Genomic DNA, 14,615 nt, shown 5'->3' on the forward strand with positions numbered 1-14,615 from the left:
AAGGAACATAATTTGTAATATCGCAGTGCTCCTGATGTAAATGCTAATAGTTTATTTTGTGCTTGTAGATGTGGATGAGTGTGAAATTGGTGCTCACAATTGTGACATGCATGCCTCATGTGTCAATATACCAGGAAGGTTTAAATGTATTTGCAGAGAAGGATGGGTTGGAAATGGCATTAAATGTATTGGTAAGTGTACAGAAATGAAAGCTAGCTTTTCTTTTTTTTTTTTTTTCCCTTTTCTTTTTTGTTTTAATGCTTGGAAACATTTTGTCCAAAATCATGAGTTATAATTTTAATGCTAAAATAAAATCACTTTAACCATGTATTTTCCAATGAGAACTTTGTGTATTTATGGAGAGATAAGTGTCTTTGCACTTGTGCTAGTTACCTTGACGGTTAATTGTAAGCCAAATATACTAACTGCATCTGTTACTACATCTTTTGCCCCTTATGTGCAGATCTTGATGAGTGCTCCAATGGGACCCACCAGTGCAGCGTGAACGCTCAGTGTGTAAACACTCCAGGGTCATACCGCTGTGCCTGTGCAGAGGGGTTCACTGGGGATGGATTGACTTGTTCTGGTGAGAAGTTTCAGAGAGAGCTGACATGTCACTGATTGTTTCTGTTGCGTGGAAGCTTTGCAAATTAGAGCTAAGGCCAAAGTGCAAGAGATTGTATGTAAGAGTGGCTTTTAAGATCAGGATTCTTCCCATCTGCTCACAAAATGCTAACAAAGGCAACTGATAGTTCTGTGTGCCAGATTGGGCCCACTGGGCCCATTTGTTGGGTGAAGTTCCTGTCTGCTGCTGCTTCCTCCTCCTCCACCTCCTTCTCTTCATTCCAATGTTTTTGAATGTGCATGTGCTGCTTGCCGTAGCAGGCACTCTAGTTAAGACCACAGAACACCATGTCTTTGGTACTGTTCCCCTCTTATAGGCCATGTCTGACCCAGGCAGGGAAAGCATCACGTTTTCACCCTCATAGTATTAGTGGAACAGGATTTGATCATTAAAAGAAATTTTAATGAATTGAAAAGGAAATTTTTTTTAAGAACTTTAAAAGATTTTTTTTTAAGAAAAATAAATTACACTTTAAAAATATTGCCCATAATATTGGTCTTTACATTTGTTGGTTAAAGTTCATTATTACTAATGAACGTTGTTCAGCACACAGCAAGTGATACAAAATTAACTGATGTGTAAAGATAATTAATAATAGACTGCGTTTCAGACCTTCTAATTTTTAAAAAATCAGATCTGATACTAGGGATTGACTAATAAAATGAAAAAAAAATCATATTGAAAAATTTTTTGGGCAATCCTAAGCATATCTGACAATATTATGACCCTTTAGGATGACTGCAATGGTGAGTGCCTCATCATTCTGCTCTTTCATAGCTCTTTAAAAAATTATTTTTGGGACATACTAGGAGAATCCCCAATAGTGTGCGAAAGGTAGTTGCAATGTTCATAATTTTCAAAAAGTATTTTCTAAAATGCATATGAAAATATTTTTTCTATTTATGATTTACATAAGAAAATTTGCCTTTTGAATGGGTTTTGTGTCAAAGTAACACAACAATATATGCCAGGAGACAAAATCTTGGCACTGCAAGCAAAGTATTCAACTTGGCAAAGATAATAGTATTGAATCTGAAAACTGTGCATTAAAGCAAACAAACAAAAAATATCTGTTAATGGAAAACAAGGAGTAAGGAATCATGACAGAGTGCAAGTAATTATTTTGGAGATTACATGTGTGCTTTTCTGCATTCATTCAGTTTCCATCATCTTCAGATAGAAATGTTTTCCTTTATATCAACAGTACTCAACAGCACTATTATTTTGAATGCCAGGATATTATTTATATTTTGCTAGTGACACAGGTAGTTTCAAAGAGGTTTTCTGCCTTTTGCAGATGTTGATGAGTGTGCAGAAAATATTCACCTGTGTGAAAATGGACAGTGTTTGAATATCCCTGGTGCCTACCGTTGTGAGTGTGAGATGGGATTCACTCCCACCTCAGACAGCAAATCATGCCAAGGTAAGCCATTGGTACTTCAAGTTCATTTTCTGAGTTTGGATTGGCTGTAATAAAGCAAACAAGAAGTTCTGGAGGGACCTCAGCCTGGAAGCAGAATATTCAGCACATGCTTCACCCATAAGTAATTTCTTCAAACACAGATTATTTTGCAGTGTAAATTATGTTGAAGGTGGTTTTCATCTTTTTATAAAGTTTTCCTGGCCTTGGTCCAAAAATCCCACAGTAGAGCTTTAGCTCAGTAATTTTGTTATTTTACTTTTTCCTCATCTTTTTGTCACTAGTGAAGAGCGTGTGGGATCCTGTGTTTGTCACTGTTTATTTAGTGTGTTTGCATATAAGACAGAAACTGCACCAAGTGACCTCATTTTAAAAAAAAATGTTTTCAGGAAATTTTAAGTAGGCAAATCATTGCTATGTTTGACAAGTTTGTAACAGTCCTTTAACATGTATACTGGAGACTTTTTATCATCACCTTTTCACTCTCAGTATTGTAGCAGTTTTTCTGAATGGCAAAAGGAATTATTATCATTCTAGTTCAATTCAAATTCTGTTCCCTGTTGTGTTCTTATGGGATTTCTTAGCTTAATATGAGAGAATGGTATATTAGAGAAAGTCTTTTTAGCTGTTCCAAAACTTTTTAACTTACTTCATAATTTATGGTGGAAACCTCATAATGTCTTAAGAAATTAAAATTCTTGATGAGACATTAAAACCAAATGTAGTCTCCAAAATTCAGTCTATAACATGACATGTTCAAACATTCAGGTGTACATGTATGAATCAGGCTTATAGCTTTAGAAAAATCTGGATTTAGTACAATAATTTTAATGCAAATAATTCATCCAGTTTCTTCAGAAATCCCTTGAGATGTCAGTACATTAGCCTCTCAATGGTACAGTCTTTTCTGTAGCCTTACAAAGCTTCATCTGAATACAAGTTATGTTCATGACCTGATTTGGAGGTCATTCAATGGCAGCACTCCAAGGTACTTAGAAATCTGCCTTTAATTTCCAGTTTAAATTTACTCAGGACTGTTGGTATTTATCTTAAATTTCCTTTTCCCTTAACAATTTATATCTCTCTCCCCCCTCAAAAGTTACACCTTCTCAAATGTTCCTATAGAGAGGCATTATGTCGCTTCTCAAGCTTTGGGTAAGGCAAGCAAGACAAGTTTAAAACAGGTATTTCATTACTCTTATCATTTTAATATTCCTTTTTTTACACCTTGTCCAGTTTTAGTTCATGGCTCTTGAACAGAGCAGCGTATACAGAATTTCAAATAAAGATTTAGCTGCACATTGTAAAACAGTATTAATGTTTTCCACTTCCCTGTCTCTGTTAAAATAGCTCACTAATACATGCTAGAGTTGCATTAGCCTTTTTCACAGCTGCTTTATTTTGGCAACTTAAAAGTCCTGGTGTCAGACAGTACCTGCAGGGCTTTTTTCCTTGCAGTTGAAGGTAAGTAATGTAATTACCTGCCTTCAACTCAGAAGGCCTTTATAAGTACTGTCTAAAACTAACTTTGCACTCTGTGCTGTTAATATGTAACTCCTTTTCTAGCTCTGTAGTTTACAAAGTCGTCTTATTTTCTGTGAGGGTCTTTCAAATTAATTTCATGTTCAGTTTACGTGAGCACAGAGACAGACCTTTAGATGCATTGTAGCTCACCTATATGTTGTCATTATGTAACAGGTTTAAAGTGGGCTTGAGAAAATCATGGCTAATTCTTACTTAGGTTTTTCTTTTCCCTCTATTCTTTCTCCAAGGAGATATAAGAAACTGCTGATGCCTACTCTCATTCTTTCTTCTTAGTATACATTTTTTCCTGAGGGTAGTGTTTTTAAAATCTTCTTTGCCATTACTAAGACATGCTGTAGACTATGAGCTAGGAAATTATTGGCACCTTTGTATTGTGTTATGCTTTATTCTGTTTAATGCTTATTTTGAAAGGAACCTGTTGGCTTTTTGCCTTAGCATTCATTTTGAGTCAGTTTTGCTAATTTTACTTCACACTACATAAACCAGGAATAACTAACAAGCAGCTTCATGGAGAATGCCTCACAAATGCCTATCCATAGTGTTCTACACAAAACCAAAAGTGATTACTCACTGTTGCTTTTTTAAAATTTTTTTTTCAATTACATGCATCTTCATTTTATTTTAGTGCAACTGATTATGATATCAATATGGTAAAGCTTTGTAACTTTCTGTTCTTAATGTATTCCTTCAGATATCAATGAATGTGCCTTTCAGAACATATGTGTATTTGGCACCTGTAATAATCTACCAGGAATGTTTCATTGTATCTGTGATGATGGCTATGAACTAGATCGAACTGGAGGAAACTGCACAGGTATATTTATTCTGTTCTGAAATATGTCAAGAATTACTTTTTTTTTTTTTTAATAACACCAAGGTAATTTAACAATGAGTTCAAAAAACATGCACTGTATTCTCTTGCAACAATCAGAGTGCATTTTTTCCCACTAAGCAAGCAATGTGTAGAATTGCGTGCTTTGGAGTGCATTTAAGAATGGAAGAAAAAGAATGGCTTCTTAAATATGCAGCTTTAAGAGGATTATTCCTAAATGTTAGCTGAATTATTAGTAGGGCTTTTTGTCAATTTCAGCTAAAATTCACTTGCATTTGAAATGTTCTTGCCCATTTTGTCTTAGAAAGTAAAATCATTCTTCTTTTCTAATCACCTTTCTATTTTAGATATTGATGAATGTGCCGATCCCATTAATTGTGTTAATGGTCTTTGTGTATTCAGTGTAATTGCCCTCCAGACTTTAAAAAGTGGGTTGTGTGTAAGACCTTTCTATTGGTGTCGTGGTTTAAACCCAGTCAGGATATCGGAGGGACGGAGAGGAGAATCAAAAGAATGCAACTCCCACGGGTTGAGATAAGAACAGTTTAGTAACTAAGGTATAACACAAATCACTACTGCTACCACCAATGATAATAATGATAAAGGAAATAACAAGGGAAGAGAATACCATTAATTGTGTTAATGGTCTTTGTGTATGGAAAATAGGTGTCCTGTCTCTGCTTCCTCCTGGCTTCCCCTCCTCCTGGCAGAGCATGAGGCCCACAAAGTCCTCGGCCAAACCAAAACATCTCCATCAGCTCTGCTCCCGAGCCGAAAGTCAAAACACTGCACTGCACCAGCTACCAAGGAGGAGAAACATGACTGCTACTGCGAACCCAGGACATTATCCACCCCTTATTCCATACCATTCACGTCATGCTCAGTTCCCACATTTTCAATATACCATCACTCTTATCTTAGTGCACTCTTATCTTAGTGCATGGACCAGTCCCTATAAAGCTGCTGAGTCCATCTGGTCCATGATGACAGGCTCCATCTCTTGTAACAGTCTTCCAGAGCAGGAGAGACTGTGTGCAGTGTTCACACTCGTGAATAACTAGGGCAATAGTGTCCATTGTTAAGTCCACCCCTCGATCATGAGTCCATCTCTGTGTTGCATCTCTGCTCTGATGGCCTGAAGTGCCATGGGCCCACCAGGCTTAAAATAATTCACTGTCCCCTTAAGCAGTTTCTGCAGCTTGTTGCTGGGGACTCCATACAGCTGCCTTCCATCTCCGACGCTTCCAAAGCACTGGAGGGGCCCAGTGGACTAGATACTTGCCCATACTGTCCCACACACCCTGCCACTCATGACTCTCCAGCCTTGGGGAAAATCTCTTGGTCCCCCTATATTGTTGTCTAACCCCAGACAAGACCCAAACCTGACTCTGCTTAACTTTTGAGATCAGACAAAATGGTTGTGGGTAGAACACACTCTGTGTGTGTGCCAACATGCTGATCCCCATCACAATCAGCAGGCAGGTCCCAAGGATACCCAAAGGCCATTCAAAACCTTCAGAACTCTCAAACGATGCTGCTGTGCTTGTCACTGGGGCTGGTGTAGCTGCTGTGCTTGCCGGCTCTCCCACCACCGGCTTCTCTTTTCCTGAGTCCAGCTCTTCCTCCTCTGCCTTGCTGGGAAATGCTGCGTGGTCTCCTGCGGCCTCCTGGGGCTCGGCGGGTGGCTGCCGGGGAATGCTCTCGGCCGTCGCGGGGCTCGGCTCCTCCGCGGGGCTCGGCTCCTCCGCGGGGCTCGGCTCCTCCGCCGCCTTATCCCGCTGCTCGGCAGCCGCTTCCTTCTGCTCCTCGACCGCCCCGGCCTCCTCCACCGGCAGCCGTCCCCTGGCGGCCTCCGGCCCCGCTCCCGCCGCCGCTCGGTCCCCGGGGCCGCTCTCCCGGGCCGCTTCAGCAGCCGCCGGCTCCCGGGGCCGCTCCCCCTCGGCTCCCCGCAGCCTCACGAAGATGGAGAGTAGGGTGAGGGCCAGGACGGTGAAGAGCAGCCGGACCGCCAGGTACAAGTCCACGGCCACGTCCGTCCCGCCCTGCTGCTGGAGCCCGCCCGTATTACAAGCCATTGCCATAAAGCACAGTGAGACAAGAACCTTAGCCCAGGCCCCACACTTGGTAAACACTATCACAGCAAATACCGGCTCTACGTAAGTTACAATGGTCTGAAGCTGTGAGATCAAGAAGAACAACTCTGAGAGCCAATAAATCAGCATTGTGACGAATGACTATTAATCCAGTCAAATCTGTCGTTATCTCAACCCTTCGTGCCCCACGTTGGGCGCCAAAAAGAACTGTCGTGGTTTAAACCCAGTCAGGTAATTCGTTCGCTCACTTCCCCCCCTTTCTTGCCCTCCCCCTGCTCTCGGAGGGACGGAGAGGAGAATCAAAAGAATGCAACTCCCACGGGTTGAGATAAGAACAGTTTAGTAACTAAGGTATAACACAAATCACTACTGCTACCACCAATGATAATAATGATAAAGGAAATAACAAGGGAAGAGAATACAACACCTCACCACCCGCTGACCGATAACTCGCCCCCCAAGCCCGACCAAGCTCCGACCGATACCTCCTCCAACCCTGCAGTCTCCCCGCCCTTCCGGCTAACTCCCAGTTACATCCTGGGCATGACGTGCTGTGGTATGGAATACCTCTTTGGTCAGTTTGGGTCAGGTGTCCTGTCTCTGCTTCCTCCTGGCTTCCCCTCCTCCCTGGCAGAGCATGAGGCCCACAAAGTCCTCGGCCAAACCAAAACATCTCCATCAGCTCTGCTCCCGAGCCGAAAGTCAAAACACTGCACTGCACCAGCTACCAAGGAGGAGAAACATGACTGCTACTGCTGAACCCAGGACAATTGGTTTGGTGCAAATGAAGGTTGCAAGATAGAAAAATTATACCTCCACATGCTGTTTATCCTGTTATATAGTTTTCCAGAGATGGAGTTAAGTTATTTTAACTGATTAATGGGTTTTATAGTTTCTTTAAAATACACTTTTTCAAAATTTGTCAAAACACACATTATGTCCATTTCTATTCTCATAACAATCAATAATTTTCATTTAAAACCTGAATTTTTTTAATCCTAGGTGTGTCTTGGGACTGATTTATATGTTTAGCTGAAGTCTAAACGGGAATTAAAACTGGTTGTGGCACCCATTTGGCTGGAAACACAAAGTAAAAGACACATTTCACTGTAGTTTACACAATTATCCTCTCACACAGACAATGTGAATTTTCGTTATTTTTCACCTTTGCTACATGACACAGGACTGTTATGTATGATCAGCCCTGCAAACCCTGAATTATGGCCAAAGAATTTAAGTGATCTCTGAAGATGCTTGTGAGAATGAATTATGCTACTCTAGCTGACTTTCATTTCACTAAAAAATGAAAGTTTGAATTGGCACTCTGCTTTGGGGCCAGTAGTTGTCTCAGTGACATTTTTGGGAGGGGTCCTGTGTTTCCTCAAGGAAGACTCCACACTGGAAGGGAACCTACTTAAGGGTATATCTAGAATCCAAATAAGAGAATAAGCCCTCCCTCTTTCAAGAAAAAAACCACTAAGAAAGTGTTAGAAAATATCTCTGACCCTTATTTCTGTCCTGAAGAAATACTGCTTGGGCATTTTTAGTTTCTCAGCAACTCATTGTACAGAAAAAAGTCTGCCAACACTTGGTTCTCTAGCAAACATGGGGGTTTGGGTTGTATGGTTGTGTGCTGGGATTTTTTCAAGTTCAGCTTCATGGGGTAGAAATGGATTCCACTTACATACCTGGGGGAGTAGCTACAAGCCTTAGGTGTACACTTACCATTCTAGCCAAGCTGATTCTTTGACACAGTGCAACAACCACTCAGTGAACATTCAGCTTTTGGTTTTGACAGAGGCAAACAAAGTCTCTGCTTCCCATGAAATTCCATTAGAGTGAGGTAATAGAAATAAAACCCTAATCCATGAATGAAATGACACTTTAGTGTGGGGTTTTTTAGAAGCCCGTGAAAAGCTGGAGCACCATGTGCAACTAAAAACTAAAAACATAATAGTTATACTATTTTAAATGAGTACAGACATTGTTAGGTTTTGACCTTTTTTATTTCACCAGCAGTTCTTACCTGTCATATTTCCAGAGTGTTAAATGATTTTGCATGGGAAGTGGAATCAGAATTGTCATTCCAGTGCAGATATGCTAGTAGTAGTTTCTAGATTTGGTATGCTTTGAGTATTATCTGCTTTACTGATTCACACAGTCCAAAGAGAGAAGAACTGAATTTCTGTTTTCTTGCGATTCCTTATAGTCTCAGGACTGCAATTCCAATTTGAAACTTCACTTGCAATAACGTTTGTGTCACAGACACATAGTAAAACATCACCCAGTTTTCACTACAAGGTTGTAGTAATTTGGAAAACAAACAAGCAACCAACCAAAATCCCAGAGAGGCTAGTAGGAAAAAAAAGCAAAAAAACAAACCAAAAAAAACAAACAGAAAAAAAAACTGAAAAAGCTTCTTGCTTCTGGAATGCACCAGGTGTGCTGAAAAATGTTCCAGAAACTCCTCAGTAAAGGACAGCACCTTCTGTTTCTCTTCAATAGCACTATCTCTTGCACACTTGTGCAAAAAAAGGCAGAGGATTTTGAATTCCAGCTCCTTTCACAAGAAACAGAAGTAGTACCCTTGCAAAGGGGAACATGACACTGTGTAAAAACAGTTAATATGAGGAGTAAACCGAAACCTAAAACTCTTGATGGACTTGGCATAGGTGCTCTGCTAGAGAATTTCAGGCTCTGCCTTTGCTCCAAGGTCTATCATCTCATATTGTTCTTAGTGGGCCTGAGGTCTTGGGCTGAAGGTCTTCCAAAATGGTGGTTGTTTTTCACTTTTCCCAAGAAGAATGAAGTCAAATCTCTTCTTGGCTTCACTTAAAAAGGCCTGTGTCTGGTGCTATCACAAATGAATAGAAGTGAGCACTTCTTATGAGAACAGGAGGTAAGTATTCACAGAATAACCACATTTGGGTTGTTTCAGCTCAATTCCACAGTGAGAACAGGGTGTGCTCCTTTTAGAAAGGCAGTTCATTTTACTCTCTTCTAACACTGTCTTAAATAAACCCTTCGCTGGCATATGGTGATCAGTGATGTGAGGTAAATCTTGCTTCTAGAGAGATAGATATCGTGATTGAAGTATCTTTTCATCAGAGGCTCAGAGGTAGAGAATACATATGCCATATTTGAGCTTTACATCAGTGTGCGTTTATAGTGAGATACTGAAATTGGTTGTAGAATATGTGGGGCCAAAGAATTCGCTTCTTTTTCACAACCTCTGGTACAGTATGCTCTTAAAAGCCATGCAGAGTCACCCAAACTTGTCTATTAATGCTTGAATTGGAATAAATTTAAACCTATTTGAAAGCTTCAGATTTTTCTCTTGACTGATGTTAAGAACCTTTAAAAGAAAAAAAAATCCAGTCTGAAAGTTAGCATGAAGTTGTGTTTTTATACCACACATATTAGGTGGTATATAAGGACCTTAAGAACAAGTAGTACCTAGCAATTGAGAAAGTTGCCTTCAAACTTTTTCATAGATATGTCCCAAACCTCAGGGTCATTTAAAAACCCGTGTCATGTCAAGACATTTATGAAACTCTGGAAATTTTGAAAGGATGAACTACCTACATTTATGATACTGTATTCATTTTACTCCATGTAAATTGCTACAGCTGTAGCATCTGGCTCTTGCTGTAGGCAGTAAATTAAAGCTGTGATATTTCTTAGGAAAATATGCATTTGGGAAATCATTGAAAAATTTATTTCTAAGTTTCTTAGTTATACCATTAACAGAAGTACTAAAAATGCAAAAAAGATACCGTGGCCTTCATGCAGCAAATTTATTAAAAAAAAAAAAAAAAAAGAGTGCATTTCTGTGCATCGAGGTAAAGTTTAATAGCAAGTTAATTCACCAAAATGGTCTTTAGAATCTTAACAGTACTCTTGAGGAAATTAATTTTATCTTATTTGACTGCAATAAGAAATATTATAATAATTGACTGTCCTCTCATTCCTTATATTTATGACTTACTGCTAGTTATTTTCCATTTATAAAGAACACATAGACAATATATGCAGCAGTAGGAAAACTCATAGCTCTACTTCTCTTAGATTCCTTTGCTCGTTCTGCTGATGCCAGCAACTGTCTAAATCATTAAGTTACAGTTTGAGTGCACTAATAACTAATTTTTATCAAACCTACTGCACATTTATTTCATTTCAATGTTGATTTTTGGAGAATTTCTTTTCCAGTAGATGAACTCTTCCAGTGACATGACTTTGTTCTGTAATTCCACAGAAAAATATGTAAATTCTTTTAATTCTTGTAGAGACATAGCCTAGTCACAATCAGATTATGGAGAAGAAATACTTTCCGCAAACTGCAGCAAGGTTTCTGATGTCTGATGTTTCCTGGGAAGAAAGACTGGGAATAGTGTATGTGCTACATTAGAGTATGGTGTGACTTTGGAAAACATGCAAACATTTTAAACTCATCTCTGGGTACTTAGGAAGCTGAAGCTAGTCATTTTCCTTGCTGTCTCTCACAGCATCAGTAACTGTCAGTGTTCATGAGTGTTTTGAGCTTCCCAGTGACTTCAAAATTACAATGTTATCTGAATTTCTGCTCCTAGATATGAAATGTTAAAATGAGCTCCTGCTGTTTCTTTGTCGTGATCATTGTGTGGAGCTTTGGTCATATGTGCTTCATTTGTAGATAACCGTGTTGGCAATTGCTACCTGAAGTATGGACCACAAGGGGATGGCAGCCTATCCTGCAACACTGAAATTGGGGTTGGAGTCAGTCGTTCCTCATGCTGTTGCTCTCTGGGAAAGGCTTGGGGAAACCCCTGTGAGACATGTCCCCCTGTAAACAGCAGTAAGGAAATGTTCTCTTATTCTGCCCCCCTAGAAGATGCTAAGAAGGGACAGAAAAAGTATTTGAAATCTTTAACTGTGTTACTATACATGTATTCATTTATTGTGTAAGAAACTGATTTTCTTCATGAGGCAGTGTTCTGGCACAGTTATAAAAGAAAATCTGCCTGCTGCCGTCAGAGGGGTGATGCAGAGGTATGGACCTGAGTATCAGGAGACCTGACCTTTAGTCTTCTGTGACTCACTTGGTGCCTATTCTCCCAGTAATAAATCAGTGGTAACTTTAGAAAGCACTTGCCACTGGACCAGGCTGATGTAGTTTGTGTAGGTTTGGGTATGTTATTTGCTTTTACTTCTGTCCCATTTAAAAAAAAAAAAGATAATAAAAAGTAGTTGCAGATACCCTGATTTAAGAATGGAATGGATTGCATGCATCTAGTAAGAGTTTTTACTCAGCTGCTCCATGTTGGTGGGGAAATGAAAATAATGTTTAGAACTGAAATCATGGCTTTAATTTGGAGAGCTGCAGTAGATGTCAGAGAAGAGTGTTGGTAACGGTTGGGTACCTATTTCTAAGTCACTCTTGATTACTTTCAAAACTGATACCTGATGATAGCTGTCAATTTTTTAGACCTTTGAAGTTCTTTGAGTGAATAATGCAACATAAATGTCAAGCATTTTGTTTGTAACAGACTCATAATAATATTAATTCAAATTTTAACAACTGTATCAATGTTATACTGACGTTTCATTTTAAATAACCAATGAAAATAGAAAATATGTGCCTTTATAAAGGCACAGTACAGAGAAAACAACATTGTGCCTGCCTTAAGAGATTCAAGTTCATGGTAATGTTTTAAGCACACCTCTTAATCTTACCTTGATTTTCTACTAGTCTAATGTTCTACCTTTATTTACTGTGAAGAGGTCAAGAAACATAGAAAACCAATGATCATAGGGAAGACACTAATTAAAAACACAAATGGAATTTTATCTTTCTGTTTGTTAGCATTTTAATCTTCATATGACTGACATGATCTTTCTTGTAATACTTTAGCAGAATATAATACTCTCTGTCCAGGGGGAGAAGGATTCAGACCAAATCCTGTCACTATTATTTTAGAAGGTGAGTTTTTCATAAATTACTGTGATGGCTGGAATTAAAAAATGTATCAGCTTTGGAGAAATATATACTGGAACTGTATTTATCACTACATTTAGTGCAGAGCAAAACCCTCTGCTAATATGAATTGGACAACACCATGATGAAAAGACATACTGAAAAGAATATTGAAGAAGTCCAACAATATTTCAGTAGGAAAATACCTTCTGTGTGTCTCTTTACTTAAATCGGTCTTTGATATTGGCCCCCGAAGGACAAGTCATTTATAAAAATAACAGCTTATCAGTGGAAGGTCTAAGTTCCAGGAAATACTCATTGGACAAAGAATCTCTGGTTCCAGTGAGTGTGCAGGAATGAGAATTTTTAGATGCCAGATTCTGTAAACAGTAATGGAAGTTGAACTCAATCAGCTCATCACACTGAAACTTGAAGAGCTATTTGAATGGAAGAGAATGAGGGTCTCATCCATGTTTTCATGAAGTGCAATTATTAAAAAAAAACAAAACAAAACAAAAACAGGAAAAAGTCCACATCACAGTTAAAAGCTACTAGCTGGTGGAATTTCAGGGGAGTACTTAAAGTCTCTTGTTTCTTTTCATTCTGGAATGAAAATGTGGTGAGTTTTGTTCTCTGTTTTCAGACATCGATGAATGTCAGGAACTGCCAGGGCTCTGCCAAGGTGGAAATTGCATCAATACTTTTGGCAGCTTCCAGTGTGAATGTCCAAAAGGCTACTACCTCAGTGAAGAGACAAGAATCTGTGAAGGTTGGTTCCTTTGAAACATCTTTCTCTGTCTCAATGTGGTATTGTGAAAAAACACTATTTTTTTCAGGCTTAAACCTGAAAGTGGATATGGTATCCACACTCCTACCCAAAATCTTCTCCAGAAACATTATATTTGGCACCAGTGTTATGACTAATATAAAGCTTGAAATGCAACACTTGAATATACTAACGTTTATTTCTACGTGATAGATTTCAACTATGGGTACTAAGTAAACTACGGTGGTTATTCATGATTTCTGGCTTCTCACTTCACCACCTTGTATATCCTGCTACTTTCACTAGGGTCCCTGTATTCTACATGAGAAAAGCCACCCTCTTCACAACTATTTCAGAGTAGTAGTTTAATTCATACAATGTGAAGTAAAGTTAATACTGGTTTTCCATTTGTGTTTGTGATTGGTCCTAAGTGTTAGGACCAAAAATTGTAAATAGACCCGAAAAGTACATCTCTCATGGTTTCTCCTAGTTTGAAGTGCTGTAAATCAGCTTTCCCTTCTTCATACAGTTTGAGAGAAAAAAAATAACAATAATCTTGTTTCAAAACAGAGACTGAATCCTGAGGCTTTACTAAGCTCAGGTGAAGATGACCAAACTGGCTTGAAACTACACTTGTATGGGGGAAAAAAGAAAATAAAGAAAATCTTACACCCCAACTATCTTAAATAAGAATATCCAAGACTAGGGCAGCAAGACTTTGTGCTTACTTGCTTGCTTGCTAGTTTCTAAATAGGGTATTTAATAGGTAACTTCTCAATGGAATATTGAATACAACTGAATAGAACTGAAAAGAGACAGTAATGTACGTGTGAAGAGGATGTGAATATTGTCTGTGTAGCTAAAGAGCTAGTGGGGCACCAAGTGCTCCAGTTTCAGTGGTTAATTCAGCAACTTGGAATTTATTTAGGGTTTTCTCTTGCACTTGCACTTTTGCACTTATTAAACATTAACAATATTACTTTTCAGCAGCTGTTACAATAGCTTCTTAACCCAAATCTGAGCTGTATTTTCCAAGTTGGCCTTTAAATGAAACATTTTTGTTACCTTAGCATGGTTTATTATGGTTATATTTCTCAGAAACATTTGCGAGGACTTGGTCCTCTTTTCCCTTGTAATTGTAATGGTTTTCCTTGGTCTGTAGATATTGATGAGTGTGTTGCACATCCTGGTGTCTGTGGTCCTGGTACCTGTTACAATACCTTGGGGAACTACACCTGTATTTGCCCACCAGAATATATGCAGGTGAACGGAGGACATAACTGCATGGGTATGCAAAATGTCATCTTTATTACAAATACATGAATATCATATCAGACTTTCATAGAAATTCCCTTTTAGATGAGGCCAGTTCTAAAGTCTT

The 14,615-nt window shown here is 38.9% G+C and overlaps 1 protein-coding gene across 1 annotated transcript in view; it reads left to right on the forward strand.

Moving 5' to 3' along the window:
* The window catches only part of FBN2 (fibrillin 2), a 157,922-nt gene that overhangs the window by 106,992 nt on the left and 36,315 nt on the right, over positions 1-14,615 (forward strand). The window contains exons 32-40 of the mRNA XM_057404425.1: positions 69-191; positions 464-586; positions 1,923-2,048; positions 4,282-4,404; positions 4,770-4,850; positions 11,188-11,349; positions 12,406-12,474; positions 13,112-13,237; positions 14,397-14,522. Coding sequence (XP_057260408.1) covers positions 69-191; positions 464-586; positions 1,923-2,048; positions 4,282-4,404; positions 4,770-4,850; positions 11,188-11,349; positions 12,406-12,474; positions 13,112-13,237; positions 14,397-14,522 — 1,059 coding nt within the window. The remainder of the gene's footprint in view (positions 1-68; positions 192-463; positions 587-1,922; positions 2,049-4,281; positions 4,405-4,769; positions 4,851-11,187; positions 11,350-12,405; positions 12,475-13,111; positions 13,238-14,396; positions 14,523-14,615) is intronic.

This window comes from Pezoporus wallicus, unplaced genomic scaffold (genome assembly GCF_028554395.1).
Source record: "Pezoporus wallicus isolate ANWC-B61680 ecotype Strahan unplaced genomic scaffold, APGP_CSIRO_Pwel_v1 contig_7293, whole genome shotgun sequence".
NCBI lineage: Eukaryota > Metazoa > Chordata > Aves > Psittaciformes > Psittacidae > Pezoporus > Pezoporus wallicus.